The sequence below is a fragment of the Lathamus discolor genome, chromosome 1 (assembly GCF_037157495.1).
Source record: "Lathamus discolor isolate bLatDis1 chromosome 1, bLatDis1.hap1, whole genome shotgun sequence".
Taxonomy (NCBI): domain Eukaryota; kingdom Metazoa; phylum Chordata; class Aves; order Psittaciformes; family Psittacidae; genus Lathamus; species Lathamus discolor.
Window position 1 is genome coordinate 94,023,966 of NC_088884.1, and position 25,328 is coordinate 94,049,293.

The 25,328-nt window shown below is 41.0% G+C and overlaps 1 protein-coding gene across 19 annotated transcripts in view; it reads left to right on the forward strand.

The window, feature by feature from the left end:
* The window catches only part of RUFY3 (RUN and FYVE domain containing 3), a 55,675-nt gene that overhangs the window by 22,557 nt on the left and 7,790 nt on the right, over nucleotides 1-25,328 (forward strand). For 14 of the 19 annotated variants that reach the window (XR_010614213.1, XR_010614214.1, XR_010614217.1 and 11 more), the window contains 12 exons: nucleotides 11,097-11,270; nucleotides 11,985-12,102; nucleotides 13,964-14,065; nucleotides 15,072-15,195; nucleotides 15,842-15,903; nucleotides 16,914-16,979; nucleotides 17,084-17,153; nucleotides 19,196-19,288; nucleotides 19,994-20,074; nucleotides 20,564-20,731; nucleotides 21,465-21,562; nucleotides 24,768-24,887. Coding sequence is in view for 15 of the 19 variants with exons in the window: in XM_065686963.1 (XP_065543035.1) it covers nucleotides 11,097-11,270; nucleotides 11,985-12,102; nucleotides 13,964-14,065; nucleotides 15,072-15,195; nucleotides 15,842-15,903; nucleotides 16,914-16,979; nucleotides 17,084-17,153; nucleotides 19,196-19,288; nucleotides 19,994-20,074; nucleotides 20,564-20,731; nucleotides 21,465-21,562; nucleotides 24,768-24,887 (1,276 nt within the window). In the remaining 4 variants the exon portion in view is untranslated. Of the gene's footprint in view, nucleotides 1-2,965; nucleotides 3,051-3,876; nucleotides 3,931-11,096; nucleotides 11,271-11,984; nucleotides 12,103-13,963; nucleotides 14,066-15,071; nucleotides 15,196-15,841; nucleotides 15,904-16,913; nucleotides 16,980-17,083; nucleotides 17,154-19,195; nucleotides 19,289-19,993; nucleotides 20,075-20,563; nucleotides 20,732-21,464; nucleotides 21,563-22,394; nucleotides 22,871-24,747; nucleotides 24,888-25,328 lie in introns of those variants that run through there. The other 5 variants (XM_065687031.1, XM_065687040.1, XM_065686989.1 and 2 more) reach the window with 4 other exon arrangements.

Consider the following 25,328-nt stretch of genomic DNA (forward strand, 5'->3'; position numbering starts at 1 on the left):
GGTTATTTTGGTTTTCAGCTTCTCCTTATACATTTGTTAAGAGCTTCTGTACTTAAAAAAAAAAAAAAAAAAAAAAAAAAGCCAAATTCTGACCTATTTAATCTGTCTTTGGAGGAACTTGATTATCACATGACGCTTGGAAACTATAGTAAGGGTGTATGGATTTATTGCTTTGTTCTGAATGTATATATAGCTATATAAGTAGTTTGGTGCATTCCATCCTCTTAGTTGTACTAACAAGGTATTTACTAATAAAAGTAAAGAGGATGTGGACAAAAAATGGGTGGCCTGGAAGCCGTGTGTGTTGGGAACTCAGCTTTTGTATGTAGCATGTTTTCTCAGCACTGTCTAGTAGTATTGCAGCCCACTGCTTACCAGTGTTGCCTGTGGACTTGGAACTTCTTCACAACCATGCTGGGGGCTGTCAGGAGGGATAGGAGCACACCAGCATGGGAGCTGGAGAGGTACAGTGGTAGGTCGAAATATTCATAAAGGTTTCTACTACCCAACTATAACTTCAATCTTAAATAATGAAGCACTCCTGTTTAATAACAGCATGAAATAATTTTATGCTGGTACATTCTCCCAGGGTTTATTTTTAAAAGCTTTTATTTGCATGGGAAAGCGTATCCACTGGCAATATCCCTACTCCTGTACAAGTTGTTCCAGATTGTAATGTAACTGTTAGCTGTTGCGTATGTATGTGAGAAATACTACAGCAAAAATGAAGATGTGAGCAAATTCAGAAAGATAAAGTTAGGATGGGGTTGTTTTGTTTGTTTCCTTTGACATTGGCTTTAAAGGACACTGTGGCTGCTATGCCAGTTAACATAATGGGTGGGATTTTCATGGTTAATATGTTAGTGATCACAAGTACCAGTTCTGGGCCCCTCTGTTCAAGAAGGACAGGGAATTGCTTGAAGGAGTCCAGCGCAGAGCCACAAAGATGATTAAGGGAGTGGAACATCTCCCTTATGAGGAGAGGCTGAGGGAGCTGGGTCTCTTTAGCTTGGAGAAGAGGAGACTGAGGGGTGACCTCATCAATGTTTACAAATATGTAAAGGGTAGGTGTCAGGATGATGGAGCTAGGCTTTTTTCAGTGATATCCAGTGATAGGACAAGGGGCAATGGGTGTAAACTGGAGCATAGGAAGTTCCACGTTAACATCAGGAAGAACTTCTTCTTTACTGTAAGTACTCCAGTTCTTTTGGAAAGAACTTCCTTGTACATTTGTTCCAGTGGGATATTCAGTTCCTGGGAGTCTAGTTGGAATGAGGTAATCATTTTATGAAGTTGTGGTCATCCTGTTTCTTAAACTTGGTATGCATCAGTTAGAGACTTGAGTATTTTTCCAGAATAAACTAAAGTATTGAGTTTGTTTTAGATGTAGCATTACAGGGAGCATGGAAGCTATCAATTTGCAGGTCTTTGTGATTTATTGATTTACTTATTTGTGTGTATGTGAAAGCTTTTTCACATACACTGCTGTTTGGTAGAAATTCCAGACAAGTAGAGAAAACTGCAGTGTGAAAGAAGAAATTAAATGTATGCAAATGCCAGTTAGATGCATGAAGAAATGCATGAAAGCATGAAACTAAGTAGTAATTAAATGTGTGCTTTTGCCTTTAAATCTATACAAATCTCACAATGTCTTTATGCCAGTATGAATTCATGCAGTTTTTGCAAGCATTTCTCACTGGAAAAAAGGGTTATTGCCTGTAGGGATGTAATAGAAAATATTTGAGCCTCTGGATATTTTTCTGTAACCTTTACATGAATCACTTGCTAAGGGTTAATAAATAAATAAATATGCCTTAATTCTTTCACCTGAAGCGGGTAGCAATTGTTCAGGCAGAGCCAGCCATGGTCCTGTGAGGCTCTTTGCTGCCTTCTGTGAAACATAGCCCAAATGCTGAGTGAGGTAGGGTGGGGGACTGCAGGGGCTGTTGTATCCAAGTGATGGGAAAGCAAAACTTGTTCTACTGTAAGTCTCCTCTCTCGCTGTTGTTAACATTTGTCATAGTATATCGCAGGTTTGGGGTGTTTTGGGGATATGGAGCTGGGCAAAGAAAGGCTTTGGGGAGTAGAGAGCTTAAATAAGTGGAGGCTACATGGTGCATGTAGGGAGGAGTTTGAAGTGACAATATCAAACATTAGCGTGTTTATGTAACGTTGCTACATGCAACATTTTCTACAAATACTGAACTTCTCAATCACATTAACACCTGCATTTTAAATCCTACAAAAAAAAAAAAATAAAGGGAAAGGGGTGAAAGTTACTCGTGATGGAGGGAGATCAATTTGTAGCATTCCAAGGTAAGCGTATGGTCCAGGAAGAGCTGTACTAAGCTACAAGTCTCCTGAACCCTCACAAAGCTTGTAACATCCTTGTAAGACCAAAAGCCATAAGCTGACAGAAGGGAGATTTAGATTAGACATCAGCAAGGAGTTCTTTAGTGTGAAGGTACTGAGGCCCTGGCGCAGGTTGCCCAGAGAAGCTGTGGCTGCCCCATCCCTGGCAGTGCTCAAGGGCAGGCTGGACGGGGTTTGGGGCAACCTGGTCTAGTGGAAGGTGTCCCTGCCTGTTGCAGGGGGTTGGAATTAGATGAGCTTTAAGGTCCCTTCCAACCCAAACTATTACATCCTTTAATGAAGTGTAGCACATGGGGGAAGCTGGTGGTGGTGGGAACATCACCAAGGATTTGTTCTTGCACGGCATTTCTCAGGTGACACTCCTAGTGGTTCCTAGCAAGCAGAGGGAGGTTGACATGAATGCACTGACTGTCCGTGCCCGACAAAATGAGAAATCCCTGCTGAACCAAAAGCTGTCCTAGTGTGTAGAGTTTATAGGGTTTTTTTCTTTAAATGCAGCGACTGTGGCTGTGCTGTTTGCGCACTGCTGGCTCTGACAGCAGGAGGAGCAGGCAATAGCTTTTCTGTGGGAGGGGGGAGGTCCCAGTACCATGTGTACTTTGCTCAGGACTTTGGCAAGGTTGGGCTATGAAGGGACATTCAACTGGTTGCAAATGAGCACTGGGGAGAGCGGGCACGTAAGTAGGGAGCTGAAAATCCCGTGGGGTTCAGACCCTCCAGGGCCTCGTCTGGCTTCACTTTCTGGGTTGGAAAACAGGGAATTAGTGGGCATGCTGAAACAAGTTTCCCTTGTCCTGCCAGCTCCTCTGCCAGGACACCTCCTCCCCAGGCCTGTCAGTGTCTGCAGGCTCCTGCTATGGAGATAGAGGTGTTTCCTGACCTAGGACTTACTAAATCATCATCAGGAAGACAGCACAAAACCTGGGACCCAAGTCCGGGCTCAGCTGGATTGTCTCAGCAGGAGTTTTCATTTGGAGTGACAGTCATAATAGACTTAAAAGCTCTGTTCAAGCTTCTTTTAAAATGTCCTCAGTATGTCTTTTTCCCAAAAGGTGGTTGCTTTTCATGTGTGGCTGTATTTCCCTGTTTGGGGGTTATTTTGGGGCTGAGTAGGAGGAAATTGAAGCAAATGCTGACTTTGTACAAATGTGACAACTTTGGTGCTTTGATCTTGCAAAAAAAAAAATTATGCTTTTCTTGCTTCTCTTCTTAGGATGTGCTTTACAAAAACATTGCTTGTCTTAATGCAGAAAGAAACAAAGCTATAAAAGTTTTACTGAAGCCCACCTTAATTTGACTCTCAAACGCCTTGCTGTATTTCTTTGTGCAGACTAAAACCCTTTTGACTTGCAAATCTCTTGCCACTATGAATTAAGTCTTGTATTATGCAAATCTCCCTTTCAGTTATCCTTTTTTTTTTATACCTTGATTTTGAATCTTTCCTTTAGATCATGGCTTGCATGACATTTTCTTTCTTTTCCTTTCTTTTGGCTGTTTGCAAAGACTCTTGGGAGGATTTGACAGATGTGGTGGAGCAATTGCGTGATGATACTGAAGGTGCGTGCCACGCCAACGTCTTTCAGCTATTATTTCCACTGATGATTGGCTTTTGCCTTATGATTTTGAGCCTGAGTGCAACGTACAGTTTTCCACTGCCAATGGCTGGGCCTTTCTGAACGTGCTTGTCTGGTTGAACCAGGTTCCCAGCCAGAACACGCTGTACTAGTTGCACTCTGTGTGGATGGTTGGTTTCTGCTGTTAGAGTATTAAACAAAATGCCTTTGATCGTTCAAGTCTATGCATTGCTCTTGAAATTGTCTCAATTTACATTTGAAATGGATATTGTGAAGGCTTTTCTTATTTTTATCAGCCCTTTCATGGGTTCCATGTGATCAGTTTTGGCTTCTAAATTCTTATTGATCTCTCTTTTGAAAATATGTGCATATAATATTGCTTAAACATATGTTTCAAAAATGTTGGGGTATTGTGACTTTGAGTAGAGGTAGAAAAAGTGATTCAACAAGGGGCTAACTTACTTATATCAAATGCTTTCTAAGGCAATGATTTTTCTGATCCTGATATAAACACAACTTAAAAGGTTGCAGCAATATATGGAAGCTAAATTGTAAAAAGATATTTTAGAAATCACCCCAAAGCTTTAGATTTTCTGAAATATTTCCATTGATCAACTCCAGACTTTGCAACAGTGACTCTAAAACTTGGAATTGCGAATTTTGATTAAAACTTGTCAAGTACTCAGTGAGATTATTTTTTGATAGTGCTTCTTGTTTCATAAAAATGGTGAACCCCCCCCCCTATTTCATGAAATAGTTGAATCTCCAATTCAGCATTCACTCAAGGAAATTTGTAATCTGATGACAAAATAAAACTTCGTGGCTGGAATGGAAGTGTTTGCAGCACAAAAGGCTAATACACCTTGGGAGGCAAAGGACTTCTTTTGTGGCTGGGAAGTTTAAGTGCTTGTTACTAGGAAGAGCATAGATGAGTGTGTAGAAGGATGGTTAGGGTATTTATACAGGCCAAATGATTTTAAATGGCAGTCTCAAATTAGAAGCTAAAGATAGGGTTGTTGATGTCTAGAAGATTTAAGAGCAGAAGTACTGTTAATCTCACACTGATAATCCTAAAGGAGTAAAGTCACCTGGTGCATTTCAGCTCTTTTTGCCAATTTGTGCATGGAGTGTCTTCAGAGGTGTTGTGGATTGCAAATCCCATGGTATCACTCTTCTTACCAGTGTTTTACTCAGTTTGATCTAATTCTCACTGATAGGATGATAACCAAAATCTGCATTTGTTACTTTATAGCACAGATAAGCAGTTTAAACACGAGACATGGAAAAGCCAAATGGTGAAATGGAGTGGGTTTATGTTATAGATTCAGGGTTATAAACAGAGAGTAAAGTATGAGCAACACCATGAAGGATGCATCTGTCTTAAAATATGTAGTTGTGATTACTACTACAATGGTAACTGACAGTTAAGGAAGGTAATGCAGCTAGGTTTGGGGCTTACTTAAGAAAAAAGCAAAATCAACCATGACAAAGCAAAATTTGTTTATATTTGGAAACTTGGATGGTTTAGAAGAGGGTGTGCTGTGCACAAAAATTAGTTCTGGTGCATCAACTGCACCTTTGGCTGGTCATATTCTGTGGATGGTGCCTTTCTTAACCATTGTGCTTAGTTAAATGCCTGGGCTTCAGCCTGGTGCCTTGATAAACACAGCAGGCTTCTTAACAGAGCCATGACACATGGAGATGTTCTTTCCTGGCACAACAGCTAATTCGCAGCACCTCCAGCACAAGGCACCTCCAAGGCAGTCTTTATTGGGGGGGGGGAAGGGTTGAGACTTTGAGACTTTTTTCTTTTTCCGTAAGTCATTGTGCAGTTATTTTGTATTTATTTTGCTGGGGGGGGGGGTGTGTGTGGGGGGGTGCATCGGGGGATACATTTGAAATGTGTGTCTTGGCTGTTTGCACTTCTGTCTTTGTTTTCCATGACCATTCTGGATTTTTGAAACCCCTACATGCTGGTGTGTACGGGAAACTGTCCTCCTTGGTGATTGATCAGGGACTGGGAGATGCTTGGCGTAGGCTGGGATTTCCCCCTCAAAAGTCAATAGTAAGGACATAATAGGAAGGGCAGATGAAGCAGTGGTGAGGTCCTGGCACAGGTTGCCCAGAGAAGGTGTGGCTTCCCCATCCCTGGCAGTGCTCAAGGCCAGGTTGGATGGGGCTTGGAGCAACCTGGTCTAGTGGAAGGTGTCCCTGCCCATGGCAGGGGGTTGGAACTGGATGAGCTTTAAGGTCCCTTCCAACCCAAACTGTTCTATGGTATGATTCTATGAAAATGCATCTTCTCTTAAAGAAATGAAATTTCATTTTAGTAAGATGTTAGTCCCACTGCTTTCCTCTTTATTAACAGTCCCTCAGAGTAGACAGGTAGAATTTTGAATATAGAAGCAAAAAAATTGTAGACTTAAACATACTTGTGTAGAAACAGACATGCTTCTGCTTTTCACGTGTGAATAGTCATGTCATTTTTATCACCCTTTAAGAGAATGTTTGCATGACACACAGAACGTGCATCGCCCATCCTTGAGGTGGTACTTGGGGGCTTGCATTGCTGGAAGGCAAATGAAGCGTTTGGATCTGAGGGAATGTCAGGAAATAGAAGAAGCTTAAAAAATACATAATGATGTTGAACTCCAGTTTAAATGATGACTGTCCTTAATTTATCTAGGGATTTGCTTTCCACATTTATTTGAAATTGTAGACGTGTTCATGATTTCGTAGTCTGAGCAGCTGGAACTAATGTCTTTGCTGATGTGAACTGGCTTAACTGAAACTCCGTGCCCTATAGATAGCAGGCTGGTTTGTTTTGAAAGCAAGTCTTTGCCCACTAACATATCTCAGTTAATCTGAAAACAGTATGAACAGCTTCCAGGATGTTATTTCTCTTTCACAGGCAGAAGCAGCCTTTCTAAGTTTCAGATGGCTTTGTGTTCTTGATTGAGGATGGATTCAGTACATGGAGCACCTTGCTCAAATACTAATTCACTGGCATTACTTTGAGCAGAGTTGTTCACATCTGCAGTGTTTCATGACTTTCAGCATTTGATTGAAGTTCTGGTTTTATTCCAGTTTTTAGAATACTTTTAGAATAATCTAATGACAGATTATTGTTAGCAGGTGAGAAGTACTTAGACCACAGTTGCAGCTGAACCCTTTGAGATCTGGTTTTGCATTGACTTTTACCTTGAGTTTTAGGTTCCTAAGTATTTTAGAAACCTGAGACTTTAGTGTTTTAAGGAAATAGGTGAGCTGATTGGTTTACCCTGTCATTTTGGTGGGATGCAAGTCCAGTTCAGTCATGACCACTTATATCCCATGTGGTTAGAAAAATACTCTGCTCTGCAGAAGCTACAATATCTATATTGCAAAGTGTCTTGAGAATTTAAGATGCTCAAAGCCAAACCACATTGACAGGCAAAGTTTAAGGGCCAAGATTTTACTTTTTAATGTTTTACAAATATAGCATGTATACTAAAACACAGGCAGAGGTTTTGCAGTTGGAAGCAGCAAGAGATAGTTGAGGAAGATCCTGACACAAACAGAGATTCTCAATTGCACGTCAGGGTCAGACTTGTCAAAGCAAAAAGTGTCTGGTTGAGTTAAGGCTATTTGGGTAGTGTTATTGTGTAAAAGTCATCTTTGCTTGCTGCTTTAAAGCTGTATATGCTGCAGTGCACATAACAATGGTATAAATTAGGATTTAATTTTTGGAATAAGTATTTGTGATTTTATGTTGTTTCATACTATATAACAGTTATTTGGTTTGCAAGATGACAATCTTGGATGAGCTGCATATGCAGAGCACCATCGTTCACAACAGACTAATGAAGTGGAAATCTTTAATTAGTGAATGTGATGATTCTTTAGACTGTGATTGCACATTTTGGTCTTAAATGAAAGCACAGCCCTATGTTTTATTAAGGTAGTGATATGCAACAGTCACAGATCTCTCAGACTCAGGGAAAGCCATGTGCCTTACTTTTAAAAGCATGCCTTTAACCTCAGTGTAGGTCTGTGTGAAGCAGCAGTTCTCCATACTCCTAAGAAATGTGTATGGTTTCCTGTGAGTATGTAATGGGGTAGGACACTGATCCTGCCTTATCCTTGGACTCTGCCATAATTCAGATTAGCTAATAACTGGAGCCAAAGTAATATTTCTAAACAAGCAGAGCATAATTTTGTGACAGTATTTGTCTGCAGTAGAAACAAATGCCACAGTTATGTTCATGTACTCTTAAAGGACAGCTGTGATAGATGCTGTTGGAGGTGTTCATCATAGTTTTATCCGGAAGTACACAGAAGAGTGTTCTAATTGTATGTACAAAAAATAGTTTTTGCAAATACTACATCTGACTTGCCTTTCCTGAGTCTATGTTCCTGGTAATGGTGACTGTTAGCCTTGCTGGAAATCATAATACGGATTGCAAATCACAGAACAGGTGATCTGCTTAATGTATGTGTCAGATCTGTTGGCTTAAAACAGTGGTAGTTCTGCAAAGGCAATAAAAATCACCCACTAAATGAAATCTTTCTGCAGTCTAGTGCTTCCGTGAGAATTTCATTCCTAAATGAGTACTTTGAAGCTTCCTAAATGATGAAAATAAATTGGAATTGCCTTATCTTAGCCTCTTTATAAGATGTGAGCCGAGGCAATCAGTGCTTGAAGAATGTAGTGCTAATAGAACAAAACTCTCAGGGGGTTCTGATCACTTTATCCCTCAGCAATGGAAGATTGGATGGAGATACAGGAACAACTGGACTTGTTTGCCAGTTCCCTGGAGAAGGTGTTTGTTCATGGCAGCAGGTTTGTCCTGACACACAGCTAGACTTGTGGCTGTCAACTGGTGGCAGTTCCAGCTGGCATTGCTTAGTGCCGTGTGTACTTTCCCCTTCTCCAGCAAACATCTCCCCTCCTTGAGCTGCTTAGTGCAGTTCTAGTGGAATTTAGAGCAGGAGACTTCAGGTCCTGCTTTATCCTGGAGAAGAATGGGGTCCATCTCACCTCTACACCATGGATTTTAATCACAGCCCTCAGCTTCAATAATGAGTACACGGGCGTTAGTGCTGTTGCCACAGTGCTTGGTCTGAGTATTTTTCCAAGTCATCATCAGCATCCCCAATCAAACAGTCTGTCCTGTGGCAGACAGGCCACCCAAAACTAAGTGGCAGTAATAAGACCTTTCCTGCTGTGGAGCCATGGGTATCTGACCATGCTTCAAAGGCAGATTCAGCACATCCCCCGTTGTTCCAGTGTTTCACAAATGCTGTCTATCCATTGCCTTTCATAATTTCTCAGGTTCTTTGAGGATGTTTGCATTTCTGCTTCAGTAGTTGCTTCTTGTCTCCCAACCCTGAGGTGCCTTTCGGTGTCTCCTTCTGTCTGGCATAAGCAGTATCAGTCTAGTTCCTCTTCTTGCCTGTTTTGGATTAAGCCAGAGGTTACTGAAATCAAAATGTTACTCCTATCGGCTACAGGTTGCTGGGCCTACACTGGTTTTCAACCTGCAGGAGATAGGGAAGGTTGGAGGTGGGAACAATGTGAATTTTCACAGTTCTAAGAAGTGTTGCTGCTTGCTCTCCTTATGGCTAACGAGTGCTGCCAAGATGCCTTGCTGCAGTGGCACTAGGTTTGAGAGGACAAGAAGTTTGTGTTTGAGCAACTGGACTTAGCATCATGATGAAGTAGAATGATGACTTCCCTCATCAAGACAAGTCCTGTAGGTGTCTGCAGTAGTCTCAGGGGAATATGTGCCTTGGCCTCTTCTGCCAAGGTTGTTGCTTTTAAAATTGCAAGCTATAGTTCTTCACAGTTGTGTTGACAAGAGGATGAGAAATGTTAACAATCCACATGGCTCAAGTCTACCTGCCTAGTAGAGATTTGATGTATACTCAGTGGCAAACCTGCTGAAAGCAGCCCCAAACTTCTGCAAGACTTCCCTTAGGGAATTCTATCTAGTTCTTTAGTCTCCAATGTTTATTTGCTTTACTTGTTTGCTACGTGCAAGCAGACTTTGTCAGTACAGCAGATAAAATGTGTACCTTGTGCTTAGATACATAGTCTTAGATGTCCTCTAGTCATGCTTTTGCTGGTAGGTGTGGTAAATTCACACTCATGAAGGCGGCAAGTTGGCTGAAGAGCTTCAGTGCAAAAATTGGTTGCGCGATTATCGGGAAATGATAGAAACAGAAAACGTAACTGATGCAACATCATTTTAGGAACCAGGGGACAGCACTGTTGTAAATGAGTATCTTTCCTGAGGTGCTGGAAATGCACTGATGGTGTTTGGGAAGAGAGGATAGGTGTTGGTATGGGCATGCTGTGCAATTCCTGGAGCAGGAGGCCTGAAGGCCTGGAGTAGATTGGAAAATGGATGTCTGTATTTATTTCATGTGATGAAAAGCAGCTAGCAAGTATGAAGTCCTAAATATTGTAATGTGGGAAAGGAAGAATATAGTCTTAGAGGATCTGTCTTTGTTGGGACATAGAGTAAGCTGGCAGAGGAGCCATGAAGGTCAGCTCCTAATTGTCAGGGGTAAAACTTAGTAGTGTTGATAAAATGAAGAGAGAGAGGTGGGAATTGGCTCCATTTTACATCCAAGTTGGAAAAAAGAAATAATGAGAAGGAAAGATGCGAAACTGCGTAGAGACACATTGCTGGATTAAGTGTGAGTTGATTAATGGTTACCTTTAGGTGGAAGAACAAATACTGAGTTGCGAATTCCTACGAGTTTGTAGTTGTTGGATGTAGCTGGGGATTTGAGTTGGAACAAGTGATAGGCATAACATTCAGTAACATGTCATCAAGATGTAAAGCACAATATTAACAGCAGCCTTCAAGCTTTTCTGTCTTGAAAATGTAAAGCTTTGGTAGTTATTTGAAGTATTGAGGCACTGTTAATGTGATATATTGCTTATTCCCATGTCATTGTGGCTCTGGCCAAAAAATGCTAGTTAAATTTGATTTTTTTTCTACAAAAGGCCTGAAGAAAGTGCCTCGTGTGAAACTGTCACTCCCCCTAAAAATGTCTTCAAAATTGAGGAACAGAAAGAGAGAGATGGGATATGTTATTGTATTAAAAATGGCTTTTGTTACTTGACAGTATTTTTCTTCCTTTTTTTTTTTTTAATAGATCCTAACTATCTCATGGCGAATGAACGCATGAACCTGATGAATATGGCAAAACTGAGTATCAAGGGGTTGATTGAGTCAGCGCTTAATCTGGGCAGGACACTGGACTCCGACTATGCACCTCTCCAGCAGTTTTTTGTTGTGATGGAACATTGCCTTAAACATGGCCTGAAAGGTAAGATGCTTGAGAAGAGTCCTCCAGGCTGTTTGTCAGAGCGTAGGAGTGAGCAAGAGAAATCTTCTTCTAAAATCTAATTTTGGAATCTGCAGTAGGCTAAAGAGGGGTGGACCAGGGTCACCTCTGTGGTCATAGTTGACTTGTGAGGCCATAGGAAGGGAGAAAAATCCCCCCAGGGTATAACACTGCAGGTGAAAAGTTCACAGTTGTTGCTGGAGCTTGCCATTTTTAAACCAGCTTTTCCAGTGATTGGAGTACAACTAAGTTATCAGCGATAAAATTATCTCCTCAGCAACCTCATGACTCCCTTTTTGTCTGTGGAGAAGGAGCAGGTTCCAGGTGGTGGTGTGGTCCTTTTCCCTGTAAGGTGATGGTCAGTGAGAGAAAGTGGCTGTACATCAGGTGTAATGTAGAGAGAGTTGACAGCATCCTAGTAGAAATTCTGGCCTCTAGCAGTGAGTCTGGGTTTCACTGGATGTTCTTGTTTTGGCATGTTGGGATGTGTGGACTGTTTTCTGGCATCTGTCTCGAGCTCCTGTTGCCTTATTTGAATGACACCAGTAATTGTCACACTTGGGCAAAAGAAGTCATCTTTGGTACTTGCTGCCTACAGCAGCAGGCCCAGAAGAACCTTTCTGGCAGTCTTTGCCTACTATTTCTTTACTTCTGACCATGCCTAATGAGCTGTTTTTACATCATCTTCTCTTCTAGCCAAAAAGACTTTTCTTGGGCAAAACAAGTCATTTTGGGGACCTCTAGAGCTAGTAGAAAAACTTGTTCCTGAGGCTGCAGAGATTACAGCAAGCGTTAAGGATCTCCCAGGGCTGAAGTAAGTACAGTCTTTTACTGCACAAGTACATAATATGTTTTTTTATTGTATGTGGGATCCTGAAGAAGAGAAGGAAGGGTAAAGATAACCTTCAGGAATAATCCTACCACCTTGGGCTGATAAAAATAGATCATTACTCTCTTTTTCTTAATCAAGTTTCTGCAGAAGGAGAGCATAGGATATACTCCTTCAATGGGTTCTTATGGGCAATAGTGCATTTATGGACAATAGTGCATTTATTACTAACACTAAACCAGTGACCATGAGTCTTAGGGCTTGGAACAGCCTTTACTGACTTTTTCTGAAGTCATAGTGAAGAGGAAGGAAACTAGGAGGAAGGCGATTACAGGTTAAATAGTTCTGAGGCTGATAGACAGGTAATTTTCCTTCTAAATAAATTCAGGTAAACTTGTAAAGTTTATGGGAAATTGAAGCTCAGCATGAAGTTGGACAAGATACTAGCTTGTGTTAAAGAGGGGAGGAAAAAAATCACCTAAAACATATATTGCTTTTAAAAATTCCATAGTCATTTCAGACATCAGATTCAGGTTTGATTATTCCCATGCTAAAAAAGAAACTGTAAGAGGCTTTCAGCCTGGGAATAGAAAAAAGATGCAAGGAAGCTTTTGTATGAGCAGCAGGACTAAGGTTAAATCTTTTTTGCTGAAAGAAGAGATGAATAGATTCAGTAACAGCTTCTTTCGGGTTTGTATTTAGCGTTGTGCATATGGACAAGTGCTTTTACTGGAGATCTGTGCAAGACTCTTCCTGGCACAGCTAACAGGACTAGTGTGCAGTGCCAGCAGTGTTGTGCCAGAGCTCCTGTACCTTTTCCTATTGTAAAAGAATATTAAAATATGAAATAAATTGAAATAAAGAGCAGTTTTAGGATTAAGTGTTGAAACCTAGGATTCATACTAACCCTTGGGAAATGTTATGTCATGTTTTAGCGAGGTCAAGAATGGGGAGTAATAAAGATGACTTTCATGGGCATTTGCTGCTTATTCCAATTAAGGTTAGAAAATGAAGTGCCCCATGTGCTCTTTGGTATAAGACAGTTGACTGCTGGAGGTGGAGAAGAAATTTCCTTCTGATCAGTGTATTGCTCAATGTGGCAGTTTTACACCTTCCTTTGGAGCAACTGGTGCTGGCTTCTGGCCAGGGTAGATGAGCCAGAGCTGTGATGCAGCATATCAGTTATATTTTTAAAGCTGTATGCTTCAGATTGCCAGAAGAAACAGAGGGAAGGACTGTGGCTGTAACCCATTGCATCCCGTGAGCATGTTAACAAGCTAGTTAACTAGTGGAAGAGAACAGTACTGAAGTTGTGTTTTCCATTGTCTTTGTGGATTTTCACTCAACACCTCCCTGAAGGAGTGACACTTGGTCATCTGTCATGAACTGAAGTATACACGTTATTCTGACTTGCCTTGTGCGAAGCTGATTTTGAATTGGAAGGTGATGTGTTGAAGCAGTTGATCTCTCTCTGTGTAGTAACATCCAGCAAGGTTAAGTCAGGGAAATATTTTTAGTGTAACAAAAAATGCAGAATTACTTACTAGAGAAACAGTGATTGCTCAAAGTATTTTGTAACTATTTGCACTTGAATACCTTGTATTTCCTGGTTTTCATGGGATCCCAAGCTATTTTGGTTGGAAGGGACCTTGAAGCTCATCCAGTTCCAACCCCCTGCCATGGGCAGGGGCACTTTTCACTAGACCAGGTTGCTCAAAGCCCCATCCATTCATCAGTGCCAACTCTCTCTGAGATGTGGATCCTTCAGATAGAAGGGGATTATTAGAGCTGTTTGTGAACATACATTGCGGTATGTCTGTAACTGTTTTGTTTCTGGCGTTTGTAGGACACCTGTGGGTAGAGGAAGAGCTTGGCTTCGCTTGGCTCTAATGCAGAAGAAGCTTTCTGAATACATGAAAGCCTTGATTAACAGAAAGGATCTTCTCAGGTGAGTGCTAAGCTCATCATCCTCAGATTAGGTTATGTTCACCTCTGTCTTCTTGTAAGATCTTTATGAACTTCTACACCCAAACGTTGAAGTATGTGTGTACTTCTTGTGAGAAATGTTAATGTTTGTGAAATGCAGACCATCTTCTGGGGGATTAAAAAAGCTCAGTATTCTTTCTTAATTCAGAAGCTGTTAATTCTTCACTTTGTCTCAATTATTCATTAGAATAAACACAAGTTTTGGCTACAAAGAGATTATTTAGGTGAGATACAGATACAGAAGAGATACAGTGTTCTTCATCTGCAGTCTTGGCCCAGGAAAATTTTATGACCTTGTCACTCCATTACTGTCTGTCTTGGAACAAACAATTTCACTTCCCCATATATCTCTGCTTCCTACTCATAAACCAGCAATGATTTTGTAGTTTAATTGAAAACCCATGGATTTGAACTACTATGTCTATGTATAGCAGTAGCATTTAATAAACATGTTGGGTGCTCCTTGACTCAAACTAGTAGGTGTTTGTTGGCTGTCCGTGTAATCCATACCTGACTTGAGGTTAGAAAGGACAACTTGGTATTGTCTGCTGGAAAATGTGGCAGTGGCTTGTGTTAATCACAGTAGTAATAGAGGAGTAGAAGGGTGCTACTTAAACTCTGGTATTAAGCCCCACTCTTAAATCTTCAATGTGCTGTGCCATTACTCCCCAACCGTGCTTACTTTCTACCACATTTCAGTGGTGAGGAGCCAGGTCTTCTACTCACTGGGTCTTGCCTTGCCTAAAAACTTAATCTGCTGAGAGGGATATGTTCAGTCAGAGCAAAATTACATGGACAGTACACAGAAGAACGTTTCTGTGTGGACAGCGTGCCACAGCCTGGGTTTTTGTTGAGGCTGAGCTTGCATTGTGTCTGAAATAGAAGGGATCCATCCCATGCTAATTGACATATTTTTAGTTGACTTTTAAAGATTCAACACTTGTCTTCTCTTGCTGTGCATCATGCAGTGAATTTTATGAGCCTAATGCACTGATGATGGAAGAAGAAGGTGCAATCATTGCTGGCCTCCTAGTAGGTTTGAATGTCATCGATGCCAACTTCTGCATGAAGGGTGAAGACCTGGACTCACAGGTATTTGGTATTCAGTTAATGTGGGGGTTTTCTGCTCATTTGAATTGGAAGAATTTTGCATTGTAGAGGACTTTAATCAACTGAGATGTAAGTTTGCTACTAAATGCAATGCAAGGCTAATATGAGCTTGTTACTGTGAGTGTGGTCTTTGATTGGCTGGTGGCACTGAGATCAGAGACTCAAGGTTTTGGTTTGCTCTTTGCTGTTATGCTTTGCACTGTCTGCACACAGAGTGAAATGTAGTAAATGAAAAAGGAGGCGAAAATGTTCAAGGACTTGGCTAAAATAAGGGGAAAAAAGGGTAGAACTGTTAATTCACTCATGCTGAGTGATAAAGTCATTGTAGCTGTTAAAAAAAGATCAGCCTGTGTGCACTTATGTTCAGGCTTGCATAAGCAGTGTACGTACAGATAGGGTGATGGTAACGGCTTATTCTTACAACCTAAGACTTGCAGCTTGTCCTAGGATAGTTTTGCTTGAAATAAGCCGTATTTTCGTTAATTTTGGATAGATAACTGGCATAATGAATCCTTGTTGTAATACATCATGTATCGATGTCCTAACTGAATGACTCCAAACTTTCACAACTACAGTGTTTAGTCTTAGAAAAAGTGTTTAATGTTAAATGCATTTTTTTTACCTTTAGGTTGGGGTTATTGATTTCTCAATGTATTTGAAAGATGGGAACAGCACAAAAGGCAGCGAAGGGTAGGTACATACACAATTGTCCTGCTTCTTACCTCTTGGTAACTTGTATTCAGGTATTCCATGTTGCCCTGCAAACTGTTATGTTTTTAATTAAAAAGCTACTTAGGCTGAATTGCTGTTCTATGATAAACCATAATATATTAATAAGATACTCGAAATGTTGAGAGGGGGCAGAGAAAAGTAAATTCTGCTAGGAATTCTGTGGTCTTCCTCAACTAGCAATTGAAGATAAAAATATTCTAAGAGTGAGCAGGCAGGTGATTTTTGGCACCAGAATATCCTTAGAAAAAAAAATAATTCTCCAGTCGGATAAGACCATAACTAATAATAGCCTAAAGTACTTGTGCCACCATATCCAAATGGGCTGGGCAACATTCAGAGCAAGTGGTTGGAAAATAAAGTGCAGGCACCCTGACATATGGATCACGTGTTGGGGTTTTCTGAGCTTCTTTAAGAGTACTCCTTCCTTCTAAGGAAGTCCTGCTAGCTTAAATTCAGGTATGTATTTAATAATTATCCTTCAGGATCAGGTGTTTTGTTTGCATTTATTTTAGCTGTAGTTTTTAGAACATGCTTTTCTTTAGTTAAGATTTCCTGCTAGAAGTGCACGCAAAACGTGTTTGTTGACAGTTGGATTTTGGTGGGATGACTCTTGGACTCCTGCCCAGTATCAGAGTAGTTCAGAACCCTTTTTTTGGTCTTTGAAATAATGCTGTGCTCTTTGAAATGCCATCTGCTTTAATCATTCTGGTTGGTGTGTCACCTGAGCGTAGTCCAGATGAGTGTAGCAGTTGCAGCTTCTGAGAAGTCAGGGAACAGTGACTAGTGATAAAGGCATAGACTGTAACTTGACTTTGCTGTTTCGTATGCATCCTATAGTCAGTCCATTGAGACCTAGGATCTTGGTGCTATGCTGGAGAGATATATAGATCGCAATATTTCCTCTTTAACAGTGTCTCTTAGTTCCTTGAACCCAAATGATTAAGCTGAATTATATTTCTTTTTTCCAGAGATGGTCAGATAACTGCCATTTTGGATCAGAAAAATTATGTAGAAGAACTCAATAGGCATTTAAGGTAAGATGTGATTTATTTATTCTTTATTATCTAGTGTAACAAGATAGAAACCAGGATTTTTAAAAAGCAAGAATTACTGTAGGGCTTTTTTTTCTCTTCAACAGTGCTACAGTTAACAACCTGCAGGCCAAGGTGGATGCCTTAGAAAAATCCAACACTAAACTGACCGAGGAGGTAAGTGTAATAGGAAATAATTAGATGTTTTGCCCTTTTGGACTTGGGTTTAAACAGGTAATGGAGGAGTTATTTTTGGATGTCTGTTGTATGTAATGATGAGTTTTTAACGATGAGCCTGGAACAACTGAACTGCTGAAGAATTACACTGGCTTTTGCTACAAAGTGTGAGGTGGAAAATCAACTGAGTGTTGATGTTAAAAAACCCAAAAGCTTCTGAATGCACTTGATTACTCTGAAGTCTTTATGTGCTTTCCGATATTTGGAAAATATCTTAGTATAAGTTGTATGGTGCTTGTAGTTTCAAATGCCCTACAGCTGGTGCAGGATATGGGAGTTCCAGCCATGACAAAGACATTTCTAAATGTCTGTTTTGATGGTGCAGAAATTCACTACAATGTGAAGATAGTAATTGAAATGTTTCAATAACTTTCTCTAGCTTGTCACAATTCACAAGAAATAAAGGAAAAATTACTAATATGGATGAAATATTTTTCAGTCTGAGTATGAGAAATGGTTGGTACATGAGGCGGAGGTCTAACCTGTATTTTTAAATTGGTCTTGCAGTTCATTAGTAATGGCATAAATGTAATAAAATCTTTTAGGGTCAGTTCCCTGACAAATGGGTGATAGGAGGTCTCATCCTAATGGCTGTACAGTATCTCTGTCCCCATGTCACTTAGCTGAGTACAATGACTTTGATTGGGGTGTCTCAGTGCTCTTGCAGAACAAATAGGAAATAGAAATTCTTTTTTGCTTGTTCATCCTCATTAAGAGGTCTGTGTGTCTGGTTATTGAATTATTACTCTAATGGATGTATTCCAGACAATGAGAAGCTTTAGTGATGGAAATTACCGTATCCACTCTTGCAATTAAGGAGCAAGAAATGCTTTTTACAATTAAAATGTTTTTTTAGTTCTAAATATGTGGTCTACAGTAGAGGCTGCCTTTCTCAGTGCTACTGGAAGTGGGTTTGATTTATCACCTGCAGAGAATGGGTGCTGTGCCAATTAGGGATTGTACCCATGAGAGTAATTTTAGTGATGACTGAAGTGGTTTTTGATTTTTAATGATTTACTTGTTTGCATCTCAGTGAAGTCTGCACACTGTTCAAAGTAAGAGTGAAAGTGACACTGGAACACACTGTGCCAGCCCAGGGGTATTTGCAGGATGTATGTAGTTAATGAACTGTGTCATATGTGATGTCAATTTGTGCATTCGGCTTGAGCTGTACCAAAGACTCAGGCTTTTATCAGGGTGATTTCTGCTTGGGTTTGTCACTTAATAACATGGCTGATGTCTTGGGGTGTCACTGAGGTTTTCTAGTGTGCAAGGCTTACGTAAGTTGCGATTTACAAAGCCAGGAGGAGTTTTCTGAAGTTATTTTTGCCTTTGAACACATGCTGTTAGTCTGCAGTGACGTCTTCATTGGGAATTCCTTTGAGGCAGATGTGCTGTCTCCTATGGGTGGCCTGTGCTGTTGATCCTCCATTTCCAGTCAGATCTTCCTCCTCTGGTGAGATTCTCACTGTGCTTCTCCTGCCCAAATACTTGAGCATCTTACATCTCAGATGCTCTGCCTAACAGTGTACCCAAACCACTGAAGCTTTAGCAAACCTACACAAGCATTTCTTCTTGATAGCAGATTTCAGTTGCTAGAAGTCACGAAATTTAGCTGCTCTGTGCTCACATTTTTCCATCTTGTTATCTTTGGCAAGGGAAGGGAATGGAGTGAGGATTTTGGTTGAGTTGCACTAAGCACATGTTACACCAAGTCTAGCAGGTAGAGTCCTCAAGAAGTCAGTAATTTTACTGGAAGACAGGAACCAAAATAGTTTGGGAAGTCTCTGTTTTGGCTAATATTAAAAATCCATCACACTGGCACTAACTGATGCTTTTGGTTTTTCTAGTAGCCCTTCTCTGTTTTTAGAGGCCAAGTTGTCTTTAGCCACTCCAAATATGGAAGAAGATGGGTCTAAATAGGAAAAAAAAATGGCCAAGTATGTTTGTGATATGTTACTGTTGTTCTGTTTTGTTCACAGCTTGCAGTTGCAAACAACAGGATTATTACACTGCAAGAGGAGATGGAACGGGTTAAAGAAGAAAGCTCTTACATCTTAGAATCCAGTCGTAAGGTTGGTGTGTGTGTGAATGGTTTACTGACCCTTTGGGGCAGCTTCCACCCAGATTGAACATGCAGTCCATGTTTGAAAGAGACTGTATTTCCTTATGTACCTCACACAAAAAATGCAATAGATGAGAGTGACTGCAGGTGGATCCTCATGGAGGGTAACAGATGGATCCTGCCTACAGTAAATCCTGCCTGGCCATAGCTGACGAAACCATGAGCATGTGCAGAGCTGAGAGCTCACACAGCATGTTCGTGGCTTGCATGGCAAGGTGTCAGAAGGGACAGGAGGAAGAATAATTTACTGAGAGGCTGGCAGAACAATTTGGATGTAGGAGTTGTGCTTTTTTGGCCTGAAACACTACCCTCTTCAGAAATCAAGCGGCAGGATCTCTAGTAACTATGGCAGAATCAGGTTTTAATTTTAAAACCCCCAAGATCTTTTCCTTAGGATTTGTAACCATCCATAATATACTGTGAAAATTCTGAAAACTGAGACTGTCTGTTTAATTCATACCCGTTGAAGTGCATGGAGCGCTTGGGGAGACAGGGAAGTAGAATAAATTCCCATGGAAGCTGCGTGCTGAATAGAGCTCTGATTTTTGATAGCTGCAGAATTCATTTTCCAAGTGGCGGGAAAAGCAAATAATCAGCAAACATGAGGGTTAGTAGTATATAATGACAAGCTAATTGGGTGTCTTGATTAATGTAGGTCACTAAAGACAGAACTGCTGATGGACATGCACTGACTGAGGCACGAAAACAGTTAAAGGAGGAGACTCAGCTGCGGCTGGTAAGGGCTGTGTGAGCTGGGAGCTCATGATAAATGGCTTTTTCACCTAATAACTCCATGTCAGACAATCACTTCTGACAGTATTTGACCAGTTTTGCTTTGGTTTTTTTTTTTTTTTTCATTCTTGTCTTCCTGCTTCATTTTGTGGCTCTGTTGATCAGTTTCAGGACTGTTTCTCAAAGCGCAGTTGCATTTCTGGGTCTGATGCATCTGCCTTGCCCCATCCCTGGGAGTGTCCAAGGCCAGGTTGGACAGGGCTTTGAGCAACCTGGTCGAGTGGAAGGTGTCCCTGCCCATGGCAGGGGTTGGAACTGGATGAGCTCTAAGGTCCCTTCCAACCCAAACCATTCTGTGATTCTAAGAATATTGCCATTATCTGAACTGTTACTCCATTATCGTACGTTCAGCTAGTGGGGAGAAAAATGCCTGAGCAGGATGCTTTTAGGAGTTAATTTTCCAGCTTGATGCTGCCTGATCTGTATGTTCCAGGATGTGGAGAAAGAGCTGGAGGCACAGATCGGGATGCGGCAGGAGATGGAGCTAGCCATGAAGATGCTGGAGAAAGATGTTTGCGAGAAGCAGGATGCGCTGGTGGCGCTCAGGCAGCAGCTGGATGATCTCAGGGCCCTAAAGCATGAACTGTCTTTCAAGCTGCAGGTAGGAAAATAATTCAATCAAATTCTGGATAAAAGTGATGGCTTTTCATCCTCTTTTTGCCCCTCTCTATTTAAAAGGTGCAATGTGTGGGTTACAGGGTTACAGGCTGGACAGCATACTTCTGTCTTGATGCAAGAAAGCTCTAGTATTTGAGGTGGAGGTTGAGGGAAAATGCAGTTTCTTCTGAAGAAAGACTAATCATTACCTGGAAATAGGTGCGTGTGACTGGGGAAAGTATCATCTGCGGTTCTGTGATATAAAAACTGAGCCACGGTAGCTTCTGTTCCAGTACAACCCAGTATTGAAGGTGCATGGTGTAATTACGTACATTACTGAGTAATGGAAAAGCAGACTCTTAAGACAAAGAGCAACACAAAATGCTCAGAAAGAAATCCAAAAATAAACTTTAGAACAGAAAAGAGTTGTTTCTGCTTTCCTTGAGCCAGTCATTCTCTGCAAAGCAGTTGAATGATATTAGCAAGAATCACATTAATATGTGTTGTACAGGAAGCTTCACTGATGATGGTCTTGCCTTTTTGGACGGCCCAGATGTGGCCTGCACCTGCATGGCAAGATGTTTGTCCTTGCAGTATTGACCTGGCCTTTGCTTTTTGAGCACCTTTTCCTACCTCTTTGGCTTCTACCCCTTTGGTGTCCTTGGCCACATGATTTATGGTGGCTTATTTTGGTTTTACTGCTATTTACAAAAGCCCCCAAATGCTACTTTTTGCAGAGTTCAGACATGGGAGTGAAACAGAAGAGTGAATTAAACAGTCGTTTGGAAGAAAAAACAAATCAGATGGCTGCCACCATCAAACAGCTTGAACAAAGGTAAAAAATGAAGCTTTGGCACTTACAGAATCATGTGTATATTCTAATGGTAATGTCCTGCAGACCCTGAATGGAGGTGCTCTGGTCAGCTACTGATGAACAGAGCTGCATGAGGAGAACTCTGGTTTTTGAGATGCTGTTAGAAGTGTCTTGCATGCTCTGGAGGGCTTGCAGTAGAAAAGAATATATGACTAAACCAGTAATGAACACAGCAGCTTTGTTTATCTACATCAGCTGCCCTTTTGTATGTTGTTCAGTCATTACAAGTCAATCACTGTCTCTGACAGCACTGATAAAAAATAGAAATAGGAACCTAGAGAAGTTCTTGACTGTTAATGACAGTATTAGAGAGGGAGGAGGAAGGAGGAGCAGCAGAAGCCAGGCTTGGAGGTATCTTGGTTATTCCACGTAATACCCCCAACTGAAGCATTCTCTTTATGAGAAATCAGATTGATTTGAGAAGAAGCAATGCTCCATTTTCCTTTTTGTCCTGTTCTCGAAGCCAAGCTTTGCAGAGCTTTGGCCAGAGGCTCAGAAATTCAGTCTCTGGGAATTTCGTTGACTGTTGCCCTAGCTCCAAGAAAAGCATAGCTCTCAGGAGCATGTGGTGCCTGGGACTATAGTTAATGAGTAGGTCGTTGAACTAAATTAACATTCTCATTTTAGGGATTGTATTTTGAGTGGTTCTTTATAAAAAGGTCATTTCGTTTGTAGAAAATGTGTATTTTAAAATGTTTTATTACACCTACTCAGCTAATTTATCTGCTCTCTTTCTCTTGCTGTTCTTATTTTCCTTTTTTATCATCACCCTCATTCTGACTTACTTAAACAGTGAAAAGGATTTGGTGAAACAGGCAAAAACCTTAAATAGTGCAGCAAACAAACTGATCCAGAAGCATCATTAGACATTTTTATGTCTGGTCACCTCACAGCTCTGACATCAGAACTCCTTTAGGAGGGGAGAACTTGCAAATTGCTAAAAGCAACTGTTAAAATGTTGTCACCTAAAGTTGGTTTGGAATTTGCTGAATTTTTAAAATCAGTGAGTTTTTCTTCAGAGATTTAGAATCGGGTATAAAAATCCCTAACTTTGCCCTTTAAACCATGTTAAAGTACCAATGAGTTGGCCAATAAACACACCAGGAAAGCATAAGGAATGGGAGATCTGTGGCTCTGTACACCCTGGTGATGCGTACCGCATACAGCAGCACAAGTCTTCAACCATTACAGATTCTAGGCGCGTTGGTCAAGCCGCTGTCAGATTGGCCAGCTCTGGGAAGTCAAATAGTTTTCTGTGTTCCCCTTTTTGTGCAGTAGATGAAAAAAATGCATCCCTGGAAGTTGTTGAAAGTAGTTGTGTGCGTAGCCCAAGCCGTTCCCTGTTCACTTCTGTTGTGTGGGTTCAGCCCCAAGTCCGAGATGCGATAGATCATCACCGTGAAGACCAGCCCTCTTGTAAACAAGACTGCTTGCAACAATTTTGCCTTAGTGAGTTGGTGGGAGGGTGGGGACTTCTCCTTATTCCTTTAAAGTTCATGTGTCCAGAATTAGTAGCTAGGTGTCTTAGAGTAACATGATAGAGTGGTAAGTTCAGTGGAAACCTCCTTATCTTTGCATTGCCTTGCCTTCTACCTCTGTCATGAATCCCGCTAGATGTGCATTGAGGTTCTTCCCAACCGAAGGAAGCTGAGGAGAGGTGTTTTGGTAGGTCTTTCCTCTTCCTAGGAAGGGAAGTTACATGTTTAAAAAGTCTGATCTTCTTACTCTAGAGTATAAAAGAAACAAAAGCATAAAATAAAAATAGAAAAAAGGAACAAAATATGCAGTGGTGGGGAGCGGAAATGGTAATTTGACCATTCCTTCTCTGAGTAGCTAGTGGTTAAAAAGGAAGAGTTCCATTTTACTATCACACTTCTTTCATTTGCTTGGAGAGATTTTCTTGCTCAATACAAATGGAATTTGCTAATGGAAGAACAGCTAAAGCTTGGGAATCAGCTCTTGATAGGAAAAATAATTGCCAATTTAACACCCCAGTGTAAAACTTTAAATAACTGTAGCTGGGACTATTAGAAACTAATAATTCTCATCCTGGGGCCACAGAAGTTCACCATGCTGGCCTGCCACAGGCCTTAGGCTATAAGTGCTCCTTGAGTTTATTTTCTGCTTTCGAGAAGATCATATTTGGGGGGTTTCTGTATTGAATAAGGGTTTTTTTGCTCTGGTGAGATTCCTGTAAAAATTCTTTGATGCCAGTTCTTTTTTCTGTGGGATGGTGCTCTTTGGGGTACTAGGTGGCAGATGTAACTGAAACACAGCTGGAGGAAGAAGCCCTATTTATCCTCACTAGGTATGTTTAAAATCAGTGAGGCTCAGCCCAGTCCTACTGTACATATGCGTGTACCATCACTTGGCTTATTTAATGGACTCCTGCACACAAGCAGACTTGGAGACCCCATTTGAAATCTCTGTGTTATGCCCAAGTAGTGTGCTCGGAAATACAAAGTTAACCTTTAATAACCTTTTACTAGAAACTCATTTTAACTACCTGGAGAATAATAAAATAATAATTAAAGGTGGAAGCTTTCATCAAGGTATCCAAGTAGCTGATTGGAACAGTTAACTCCCCTGCTCTTCCCCAGATTTCTTCTGTGGAATTAAGGGGTTGTGCTGGGTTTGTTTGTTGTCACAATAATGCTAAAATAAGGCAGAATTAAGGATCTGGCCTTTTCTGATGTCAGGCCCAGAGTGGAGATGCTTTGGTATACTAATGCCTTGTGTCAGTCCATGGAAGAGACCAGGAAAATGCACTAATTCTCAATAGAGTAGCTAACCTATGTTGCAAGTTCCAGTTACACGTGTAGAGCTGAAATGTAACGTACATTAAAATCAAATTGGACTTAAAATTCTGTGTACTTGAGGTTTGCTTTGAATCTGGATAAAAGTGATGTTTTATGTTTTTCATCTAATGGCTGTAAACTGTAGTAATAGAATAAAAACTATTGAAAATCAGAGCTTCTGCCTGGTTCACCTATGTTTTACTTTTCTTTAAAATATTTTCCTCCTTCCCATTGTTTTTACCATTCCTTTATTTTTTTTTTTTTTGGCTTTACCTTTTCACTGGGTGTTTTATTTGTTGGTTAAACTCAGTCTTCCTCCCCACCATGGCTTTTGTTTTTTATCACAAGTTCATGTGGCTCAAATCCAGATTGCGACAGTCAGAGAAGGACCGTCAGTTGGCCGAGCAAGACAACCGCCTCTTCAAGCAGGAGTTTGGGGACAAAATCAACAGCCTCCAGCTCGAAGTGGAAGAGCTCTCCAGGCAGCGGTGAAGAGACCCTTTTCCAACCTCTTTTTTGGGCTGTTCTTAGTAGAAAGCAGGCAGAGTGATGGCAAAGAGAGGTGGTTGAGGTGGAGAAAAACACATGGTGTGTTAGATGCCAAGCAGGTGTTAACCATGAGGAGGTGAAATGCTTTAAACTGACAGAGGGGAAATTGAGATGAGATCTCAGGAAGAAGTTTTTCCCTGTGAGGGTGGTGGGGCACTGGCACAGGTTGCCCAGAGAAGCTGTGGCTGCCCCATCCCTAGCAGTGCTCAAGGCCAGGTTGGATGGGGCTTGGAGCAACCTGGTCTAGTGGAAGGTGTCCCTGCCCATGGCAGGGGTTTGGAACTGGATGAGCTTTAGGGTCATATTTTCCCCTGCAGTGTCATCAGTTTACCAGTATTGGGAAAACAGACAAATCCTCTTATCTTAAAATAGAAGAGTGT